The sequence below is a fragment of the Cyprinodon variegatus genome, unplaced genomic scaffold, assembly GCF_000732505.1.
Source record: "Cyprinodon variegatus isolate N-32 unplaced genomic scaffold, C_variegatus-1.0 Scaffold17, whole genome shotgun sequence".
NCBI classification, from domain to species: domain Eukaryota; kingdom Metazoa; phylum Chordata; class Actinopteri; order Cyprinodontiformes; family Cyprinodontidae; genus Cyprinodon; species Cyprinodon variegatus.
The window spans coordinates 1,059,126-1,070,398 of record NW_015150470.1 but is presented as its reverse complement, the minus strand read 5'-3'; the positions used below and the strand labels follow the sequence as shown (position 1 = coordinate 1,070,398).

The 11,273-nt window shown below is 37.8% G+C and overlaps 1 protein-coding gene across 1 annotated transcript in view; it reads left to right on the top strand.

Annotated features, from left to right (window-relative positions):
- The window catches only part of tmem55b (transmembrane protein 55B), a 25,614-nt gene extending 16,733 nt beyond the window's left edge, over positions 1 to 8,881 (top strand). The window contains exons 4-7 of the mRNA XM_015387277.1: positions 857 to 962; positions 3,730 to 3,782; positions 6,401 to 6,491; positions 8,692 to 8,881. Of these exons, the coding sequence (XP_015242763.1) occupies positions 857 to 962; positions 3,730 to 3,782; positions 6,401 to 6,491; positions 8,692 to 8,835 (394 nt within the window). The 3' untranslated portion in view covers positions 8,836 to 8,881. The remainder of the gene's footprint in view (positions 1 to 856; positions 963 to 3,729; positions 3,783 to 6,400; positions 6,492 to 8,691) is intronic.
- The last annotated feature ends 2,392 nt before the right edge of the window (positions 8,882 to 11,273 follow it).

The following is an 11,273-nucleotide window of genomic DNA, read 5'->3' as shown; positions in this document are numbered from 1 at the left end:
TTTGTCTCCATTCAAACCAGGTTTAAAGCCTTGCAGGGCAGCATGAAGCCCTCTGCTCTCATTAAACCTGAAAAGAAGAAGAAAAAAATTACGTCAAATCATCAAACAGTCCATTCAGGTGTTTTATAAAATATGTGAATCAGGAAATTGTCTATATACCAAACTGAATGATTGTTGTTCTCTACTTAAAAAAAAAATTGGACCCTGCTGATTTTCAATTGGTTTCCCCTGCTGTAGCGAATCTCAAGACCCAGGAATTGTTTGGGCCATGATCCCTGGTTTGAAAACTAAAGCTCTACAGAGGTGTGACGGATAGTTTGGGCTCTTCTAACTTCTAACACTTTAGTTGCATTGATGCGATCTTGCCATGTTTAAGCTAAATTGTAAGATGTTCTAAACATCAGTTTAAATTGTTTTCTCATCACATCAATCAAAATGAATATAACTGTTAACAAGCTCTGGAAGCTTTTTTAGCCTATTCTTTGCATTGCTAAAAAAAAAAGTAAATTCCCCTCTTTAAACACTCCTCAATGTTAATCTCTAGTCTCACTGTTTTTGCATTCAAACTAGACGCTGCGGTTTAATCAGACAAACAATCTCAGCTCCTTGTCTGCTCAGTGATTCTGAGCTGCTGTCTGTGTCTGAGGAAGCTAATTTTTATGGGGTTCTGTGCTAAAATGAGGACCTGCTGCTGATGGATTTAATAAAACTGAGCTGCAGCCTGCCCTTGAGAGAGCAGCTCAAAACATCAGGCTTTATGACAAGGCACTTTGCACTCACACTGAATATTACCCTGATTCTCATCTTGGCTGGTGTCAGGAATGCTGACTTTGTGTGTCTGTCTGTCCCCTCTCAGTAAGAGGATAATAAATCTGGGTCCTGTTCATCCCGGACCGGCGAGCCCAGACCCTCAGCCTGCTGGAGCCAGAGTCTCGTGTGGACACTGCAGCAACACCTTCCTGGTAACATCTTTCTTCTCAAAAACTCCTTCATTCAGAATGAATGAAATAGGTTCCCAGTACAGCTTGTGGAAAGTATCTTTGGTTGAATTACCTGAACAGGTTGGTATTTTAGGGAATTTGGTGGCCTAAAAGCATCTAAAAGTGAACTAAAAAGGGATTTTTGGGCAGCTGAGAAATCCAGGATGAATTCTGTCTGAACGTTTTGTCCAGCTCATCTCCCAGTATTTAAAATCTCGCCAAATACAGTGATTACGCCTTAGATATGGTGTTGATTCAGTAAAAGTGCAGCAAACGAAGAAAGGAGCTGCAAAAACATGATGCAAACTCCCAAAACACACAAGCACAAGAGAAAAATGCGCTGTAAACTAAATAAAAAAATAATAAAGCAATCACAAAAATAGAAGCAACAGCTGACAATCAAAAACACAAATGCATGCAGGAAATGCTGCAACCAAAAACAAAAAGCAACAAGCAAAACACAATACTGCAATCACAGAAAAAATAAAATGCAAATAGTGAAAAACGGCAGCAAACTCGCGCCACAAAGCGGATATGCTCCAGACCACTAGAGGGAGTCGAACAAATAAACCTTATCAGACCAGACTCCCTTATACTCACAGGAAGTCAAACTTTAATGGGATTATTTTTTTTAAAGGAGGTTGGATGAAGAAGGAAGTCTTACAGTACTACATAATATCAGCATAGTTATGTATAGTTATATATATATATATATATATATATATATATATAAGTAACACTCTGTTCTGATATGATTTGTTTTACGCCCTCTAGTGGTCCAGACCATTTCTGTTTTGTGGAGCAAATTTACACAGTTTGAACTATGTGCATCGTTTTCTTTCTGTAATTGCATCATTTTTTTTTTTATGTATTTGTTTTGTCGATTGTATGTTTTTGCTTTTACTTCAGTGATTGCAGCATTTTCTTCACATGCATTTGTTTTTTGTGTGTTAGCAAGTTTAGGAGTTTGCATTATACGTGTGTTTGCAGCTTATTTTGCCGTCAATTTTTTTTTCTTTTGTGCTTTCATATTTTGAAATTTACATCACACATTCTTAGATAGCTTGTTTCTTTGTCTGCTTTACACCTGTAGGTTATGTATATTCTATGTATATTTTAGAGTAGTAGTTGTTATGCTTTTATAACACAGATGTTTAGGTCCATGACTCCGGAGAAATTAATTTCTAAGATAATACTTACAATAGATGGCAAAACTCTAGTAACACTGTTGCAAAGAGTAGTTTCACTGTGGATTGATGCTAAAAGCAGAGAGTAGTTTGCCCTTTGATTCTTCTGTGACTTCTTTCTCTACACCTGAAGCATCAGGGGGGAATTTCTGTGGATCTTCAAATATTTTTGTTATGAAACATGCTGGTGCAGGTAAATTATTAAAAAGGCAGGACATCCTTCCTTTGAGCCAAGAGAATGTTGAGTTATAGCTTAGAATCAATAACCATAACAACACACTGCTGATGTATAATGGTCATTTCATGTTGGAGAGAAAGAAACATTTTTCTTTGCTGCTGTTTTATGACAAACTTCAAGATGAGTAAAGATGGTTTGGAAATGCATGATGGAATGAAGGACATGGTCACAGTTGAAGAGGAATTGTATGAAATGATGCAGAGGGACGCTTTAGAAATTAGCTGAGTGTTGTGCAACGCCTAAAGATGCGATGGCTGACTGGAAAAACAAATCTCTGCTGGTGGCTTTAAAAGCTAATTAGTTGTCACCCAAGTGGTGATGGTTGTTGGTGTGGCTCTGGAGGATCTTTTAGCTCCACATGTAGATTCATTTGGCTTTTTTGGGGTGAAATTATCATAGTTTGTTTGAGAAAAGAATAGAATTGAAGTAGAGGTATTTAGTGAAAGCATAAAAAGTGCAACGCCTGTTGGAAGAAATTAAGACTGGTTATCGATTTGATTCTAAATCTCAAGATTTAGAAAACGATTATTTTCCATCCATTCCAATCTGGTCCGGTTTCAATTTGGATTGCTGGAATAAAACCCCTTTTTTTTCAGCGTTTAGCTGAATTACATGAGTGTGTATTGTTGTTATGCAACATAATGATACTAGTGTTAGGATTAGTGTTGCGCCGATGCCATTTTTTAGCCCCGGTACCCGATACCTGGCTGTGCAGTATTTGCCGATACCATACCGATGCCATCTGTTTGAAATTGATGTGTGTGTATACATATGAAGAACTGACTTCTACTTGGATGTAAAATAATTGCCGTCATGGTTTTGTCAAGCTGCTGCCTACCTTTGTGAAGCAGGAAAAATACTAATACAAAGTGAATCCAGTAGAACATTTTATTGCCTACCTGGAACGGGTGACAATAGTTGAATAAACTTTTGTATCTCAAAATGGTACCGGTGCCCTGTTGTTTGGTACTCGCCGATACCACCATTTTAGTTCTTCGATCGAGGCCACGCCCGATACTGGTATTGGTGCAACACTAGTTATCATTTATCAGAGAATTAATTAAATAAGAGATCATGGTGGCAGGAAGGACAGGGGAACATGTTTTTTATTATTATTTATATTTGGTTACATGTATCGATCTTTTTGAATCATTAAGAATTAGTGAGAATCGATTCAGAATTGTAAAAAAAGAGAAGGAAAAAAACACAGCGCTTTGCAGAACACTTGGTAATTGTTTATAACTGTGCCTTTAATTTTAGCGAATGTGCAGCTCTCTTCCTGGCTTCACTGGATGCTCATATTTTTGACCTTTTGTGATTTCAGTGGACAGAGTTCACAGACCGGACGCTGGCCAGGTGCCCGCACTGCAGGAAAGTGTAAGTAGTGTTGGATGAATCACCTTTTTGTTTTGTTTTTTTACACCAGTTGACTTTTCCTCTTGTTATACGACTCATCTTTACATTAAAAAAGATTCAGATTATTATACTATACTACTATACTATACTTTCAAACTGTTTAAAATATGTTTTGCCCTCCAGGATTAAGGTTGAGCTGCAGTCCATGTTTCTCTAATATATAAATAAACATCACTGCACAACCTTCTTCTGATCAGTAGGAAGGGAAATAAAATGGGCAGGCATCACTAGCTGAGAGCAGCAGTTTGGAGAGGGTGGTTTTTATCATTTGTTTTTAATAGACAAATCTCTTCAGCAGTCCAGTGTAAAGAAATAGAAATTATTTTATTTTTAGTTCTGGGGAAGTTTAAAATAAGGAATAAGTTAGTTTTTTTTTTTTTCAAGGTTTAGTCTCTCCCATAATCTAGATATTGTGTCTGTTTATTAATTCACAGTAATGAAAGAAAACAAACATGAAACAAAATGCAAAATTAGACTATATAAGAACATCAGATTTCAGTCATAATCTCTAAATAAAAATATCTGACCCCTGAGGTAAGATAACAAAGTGCAGCAACTTTTCTGTACTTAAAGTTAGTTTTTTTTTTTTCAAGGTTTAGTCTTTCCTATAATCTAGATATTGTGCCTGTTTATCTGTGTTTACATTCATGCATTTTGCAGCTTTTATCAAAAGTTACTTACAATTATGTGTATATTAATGTCTTTAATATCCATACTACTCAAAGAGAAAACCTCTAGTCAGGTTCTATCTGAGGTAACCGGTTATCCTGCAGACGTAGAGGTTTGTTCATCCATTCAAGCTGCTGTTAATTCATCCATCCCTTCGTCAGTCAAGGTTTAATGACATTTCTATTGCACTCCTGAACTGTACAGAGACATCTGTTGTAAAGTCGTTCTAAAGTTTAGCAAATTCTTTAAAAATCACAGAAAACTTAGTGGGAGTTTTTATTCTGGAAAAGTTCCTTGAGTCGATTGCTCATTGAATTTGTGTTTCTGACAGGAAAGGAACAAAAAAACAATTGAATGGAGGGAAATTTAACCTGTTTGTTCTTTTTTTTCACAATTAGATAGAAAAAAGGTCTAAAATGCCAATCTTTCTTTAAAATTATTGGAAAAATCTTGGGCCTTACAGCAATAAAGCCCTCCTTACAGTAGATATCCAGGTTCCCATTCTGGCTCAGTAATAATCTAGGCCTGAAAGCAGATTAAAAAGTTCAAAAAATGCATAAAAAAGGCCAGGTTGAACAAAAATCGTGTCAGAAATGGTTTAGATCGTTGCCCGATGGCGAGAGCAGAGAATTGGTAAAATACAAGGACAGGAAAATGAAATATTAAAAACTGCAGCAAAGCGTTTTGCTTTGTTTTTTAGCTTTAAAAATGTATACACCTTGGGGGAGGAAAACACCTCAAGCAAAAAGCAAACGGCAGGAAAAGGAAAAGTCAATATCTGTATCCAAAGAATTCAGCTAAATCAACACGATTTCCGATCAGCAGAAACCTTTAAAGTGACTTTAGAGAAATAGGATTCAGAGGATAAGAGGAAAGTAACATTTGGTGAGGTGTCATATCAGCATTATGGATAAGGATGAGCCTGCTGGAATGATATTTGAGGGCAAGTCCAGTAAATTACATAAATATGATTCCCGCAGTCACCGATGGTAAAGATGAGGAACATCTCTGCAGGTGGACGATATATTGTTAGCTTATTTTCTTGCCTAAATCTCTGCAATGCTGGCTATAAAACATATTTCTGCAAAGCAAAGTGAGGGAAAACTTTTTTTTCCTTTCTCCTTCGACACGCACATCAGCTCAGTGACAGAAACAGCAAACAGGCCGGCGGAAAATTTATGGTGGAACTTGAAAAAGAATGCTCCATGACAGGCCTCCATTGCAAAAAGCTGATCTGTCTGCGGCAGCATGAGAAAGTTGGGAACTGATTGATGAAGGCCTTTGTTTTTCATTTCCAAGGTCCATACCTCAACAGCCCAAACTGTCACAAAAAAGGTTAGTGGTGGGAGAAAAAAAAAGGAATAAAAAACCTTTTCTTCCTCTTCATGATGCAGCCATTTTTCCTGCAATTGTGTTAAACATATACATCATTAGTTGGAGAGGTTTTATTTCGTTTTATCACATTAGAAATCTGTTAGTGTGTTGTTTATAAAAAGGGAGGCTTTCTTCAGCTCTGCAGCCGTCGTCCGTTTTTTTATTCACCATTTTTTACACAGGAAGGAGTTTTATTTCTTTGTTTACAGAGATTAGAGCAAAGAGCAATGAATAATACCCTTCCGTCTTTTAATAGTCGCCTCTATTCCTAACGTTTAAACATGAAGCTGAGGCGTACTCAGTCATGTGGGTAATAAGAGACCCTTTCTGCAGCGCTGGCTTCAGGACGGCGCTGTACATGCCAGCTCTAACAAAGCCATTGTTAATGACAACAGATGCGCCGAGCGTTGCGAACATCTGCGCCTATCCTGTTCATTAAAACGTTTGCTGTTTAAAACCCGCATGCCTGAGTGTCAAGTTTGTTTTTGTCAAAATAAAAAACAAAAACAAAAGGATATGTTGCCTCCCATCTGCAGGTCTTCTATTGGCCAGAGGTATCCCCGCAGGAGAAGTTTGTGGTGCTTTCTACTTTGCTTGCTGTTCAGCATTTCCACTGCTGGCTTAATGGTGAGTGGATGTTTGATGAGTTTGTTTTCTTCACTCTGACTCCTTTTGATGGTTGAAGGAAACTTATCTGTCAGAATACAGACCATTGTTCTGTTCATTTACCCAGTTAATGAAATAAACAGGCGTAATTAGGTGGAAGCTGCAATTCATTCTGGGAACAGCAGAGGGAGCAAGATGAGCACAGGATGAAGAAGATTAGAAAGCATCACAAGTGAACAGCCAGTAAAATGTCTTACCATTTAATCAAGTTTTATGAAAAGCCTTGTTTTAATTACAAGAGTGATACAAGAGCTGATAAACGCCAAATCTTTACACAAGTGCACTCCATCAAATTTCTAATAGCATGCACCTAAAGGGAAGGAGCTGGTCGAAAGGCCTTTCAGGATTTAATTAAAAAAATCTTTAAAAATTCGGGGAACTGAAGATTAATGTCTGTAACAGCTTTAACATGTTGGTCGTACACAAGATGAGAGATGGTGGTAGAGACCCTGAAGAGCGGCTTGAATTATTAAAACAACCCAGATTGTTCCTGATTGAGATAACGGGAGAAGAAAATGACAAAAAGGTCAAAGGTCCTTTCTGATCTATTTAAACTGCTTTAATTTTTCTCAGTATATAGTATTAGTGGAAAAATCTTAAATTCAGGGTTTATGCAGCACTGCTGCCTCACAGCAAGAAGGTTCTGGGTTTGATTCCCACTTTCTGTATGGGTTGAATTTAAAATGATGTCCAGAGAATTGTGCTGTAAATTAATGAACTGTTTTTAAAACACATTGAGCGTGAATATCTTAAAATCAGGCTTCATCTGTGGTCCTTCTTACAACCATATTGCTGCTTATTAAGAAATTGTCCTTTGAAATGGGAGTATTTTCATAAAAAAACCAAGTGTAGGTAAATATTTCGGTAACAAACCATTTTAATGAACCCTCACTCTTCTTTCTCTATAAAAGTCTTACAGAACAACAACAAAAATCAGCTATATTCAAGTGAAGTATTTAGCTTTCCCTAAGATTATTAATATTTTAACTAGAGCTAGTTGCATGTGGTAATCTGGAGAGCTGTCTGAAGGAGTGTTGAGATTTTATTTCTTCTCTCTCTGCAGGCTTTGTACATGTCAGGTTTTAGAGGACATCTTTTTCTGTTCAGGCCCCTGACCTATGAATCATTTAATCATACGAGGAAATAGAGCTGTTAAGCCTAGAAGGTCAAGGAGGAGGCCTTCCTTATGTCCTGTGAGGGTTAGTTGTTATCCTAAGATTTCTTTAGATTAGATCTGTTGCATCTTTTGATCATTGCAGCTCCGCATTTGTCCCCCATAGACTAGATTTCTCAGTTGTTCACACTCTGAAGAAAACGTTTGAGATTGTTAAACAGAGCCACAGAAGGTTGTAGATTTCTATAAGCAGAGCAGGCATCTGGAAGAAGCTGCCCTTCTCTTATGAAACCAAAATGCAACTTTTTTGCCTTTTTGGTGGTGGCAGCATCATGCTGTGGTGATGATTGTATTTATCCTAACCCTTAATATCAATCTAGAGCTACAATAGAAGAGTGATCTACCCATTCCCACTGAAGTTGATCTATTTTGAAATAAAAACCTCATTCTCTAGATCCCACGTTGCACCATTTCTCTCCATTGCACAATTCAATCCTGGTCTATATTGAAGTTTGTGGATATGAGGTGCCAAACAGTTGAAAGGGCGAGTATTCACTTGAGTTGGTAGATTTTGGATTTAAATTCATAAAGGTTTTAAATGATTAAGAGAGTTTTTATATTTTTTTTTTGGTTTCTTTTATGTGTCAGAAGCGGCTTTACTCGTACTCTTAAACACAAGAAAAATTTTGACACTCGGATTTAAGCCAGTTATTTTTCTTTTTTTTTCTTGTCTGGGATTTAGTAAAAGCTATTTATTAGCTAATCCCCTAAAAATGTTAATATGTTAATCAGTATTGGAGGTTTGCAGATGCTTAACTGGAATTCTGTGAAGATTAGAGCAACGTAATTGGACAGCCGAGGAAAAAAAAGAAGGAAAGAAAGCCTCTGCAAATAAGATGAACACTTCTGCTTGGTTAGTTGCATTTTCCCTGATAGGACCTGATGCAGCTGCTGGTGTTCATAGCATCGCTTAGATAAAGGCTTCCAGTCCAGTTTAAAGGCCTGATCTACTTCATCCTCTGTTTGTTTTTGTTTGGTTTGCTTTAGGCTGGAACGTGGGTGAAGGCTCAGACCTACCCGGGGATCTACGCCTCCTGGGCCGTCATGCTGCTCCTGGTCCTGGTTACCTTGGCCCGGGCCTTTTACTGGGTGTGCATGAGGGTCAGCCAGCCGCTCCAGAACTTCACATAGAGGGCCCTTCGTCATCATCTGCTACTTCCCCACAGAACAGGAAGGACAAAAAAATGGCTCCTAAACAGAATATATATATATTTAATCCAACCCCATGAAGAAGTTCAGCTCCTCCCGTCCCTTCCCTTCTAGTCAGAAATGTTTCCAAAACATGAATGGTGGCAGCTGCGACTGCTCTACATCTACTGGTAACTAGGAAGAGGCTTAGAGCCTGGTGTAACGATGTGCTCATCCAAACATGCGGCCAGTGTGGGCTTCATTTTAACTTTTTAACACTTCTGTTGATACCTTCTGGCACCCCTCCTGCTCCCTGGTTAACGTTCTGAATCCAGACCTTGTAAAACCATTCAGCCTTTAAGATGCAAAGAAACTGTCTGATGAAGGTAATAAAGTCAGTTTAAGCCTCTATTTGTCAATCAAAGCACCAAGGAGCTTTGGAAATGCATCAAAAAAACGATTATTTAGTGGAATTTGTACATAAGCTATGATCCCACCCCCTCATCTTAACGTTTATGTCAAATTATTCCCCTGGGACAGACTTTGATCCAAATCAGCTTGAAAGCCTTAAGAGGAGGTGTGGTAGAAGGATTCAGCACACAGACATTCAGCCACATGACTGCATCATAGCGTCACACAACAGAGGAGCTGCTCCTTTTAGTTTCCAGGCTCCATCCAAGGCAGCTCAGCCTCCCTCTTCAAAGGACGGACCTAAAAGCAGATTTTCTCCTCCGTTTTTTGTTCTTATCTCCGCAATGGAAGGAGAAATGCAGTTGAAAGGGTTTTTTGTTGTTTGATAAGAGCAGAACTGCTAGATTATCTTTATTACTCTTCATCTTGTTTTCTTTTTTTCCCTCCTTATCTTTTAATGCTGTCATTTGGTGTGTTTATATAATAAACAGAGATATTCCCTGACCGTTCCATCACACATTATACTCTTTGTGCATTCAGTTTATAAGGCTAAAGGCAACAATCTTTGGTTATATGGAAAGTTTTCTAACTTTATTTTAGTTGCAGTTTTACACTCTTCAGTTTTCCTTCCTTTTTTTTTTTTTTTCCAAAGATGGAGGCTGAGCTGTCTTTCTTTACAGCCAGGAAAATTTGGTGATATAAACACAATTACACACTGCATACATTTTCACCTGGTTCTGAATGCGTTTCTGTTTTCATTGTTCTGCTTTATGTACAGTGTAATTATTATTTTTTTCTGTTGGATTGTAAATATCTGTGTCGAAAGTGACTAAATGAATCCTGTTAATCCTTTGAGTTTAACACTAACTGCTGTGATTGTACGTTGATTTGTTTTTAAGAGAGTTATTTTTGCAACTCTTCTTCTCTTCTGTATTTAATGTTCTGATTTGTTATTAACCCAGTGAGCCTCCGGACGCCTGGTTGTGTCCAAACGCAAACATTAACACACGTGAATATTTAAGCTCCATAAGCCGAGGATAAGATGAAGGAAGACTAGTTTAACCTGCTGCCATGAGCTGCAATCGCAGACAGCTCATATGGAAGTGTCATGTTATTTATAATTCTCACTGCAAAATGGGATCACTTTTACAGTCCAGTTAATGTTTTTACAGCCTTATTAAGGAGGAATTCTGACATGGAGTGAGGCTTTTTCACCCTTCTCCTTTGTATTTATTTCCAGTACACAAATCTACCTTCTTCTATGATCAGAGCATTTATTTCTAAGGATGAAATGAGGTGAAAGTGATCCTTTTTGCACTGGATTGATCGTGTTTTATTATCTGACTGCAGACTAAAAAGAAATCATGTTAAATTCAATAATCAAGAAGCTGGCTGCTCTTTTCAGAGTTCGTTTACACTCAAATAAAGACATGATAATGATGTACAACGCAGCTGTTCTTTCTTTTTTATTTTGGGGGGGTTGGACCCTTAGAAGACCTGAGTTCTGTAGATCCATTTAAACCAGTTTATGGGCAACTACAAACTGATTTGAATCAGATTGATGCTTTGAATTTATATAAGAATGAAAATCCCACTAATTTCATTTGGAGTGCTCATTAAAATAATAAAAAATATATATGTTTAGTCAGATACCTGATGTGATCTGAGGATCTGTGCTTTTCTCATCTGTGCTAAATCCTGAGATTGCTAAATTCTTAATGTTAAAGCAGAGATCCAGGCATTATTGACCAGTATAGCTCAGCTTGTCCAGTGCGTCTAGTAGCTTTAGTTTTTCATTCTCGGCTGAAAGGCTTGACTCTTTGGTTGGTCCTCTGAAATCCCTCAGCTTCAAAGTTCCAGAGGTAGAAGTGGTATTCAGCGCACCGCAGTAATTTCATTTACTGTTGCATCTCTAGCATCTTGAACCTGTCTTTCCATTTACTTGTGACCTCTTCGATTCGTGCAGCATTTTACATCCACACAGCTTTAGCCTACTAGATGTCTCTCTTCAGACCTTTATAAATTCCTAG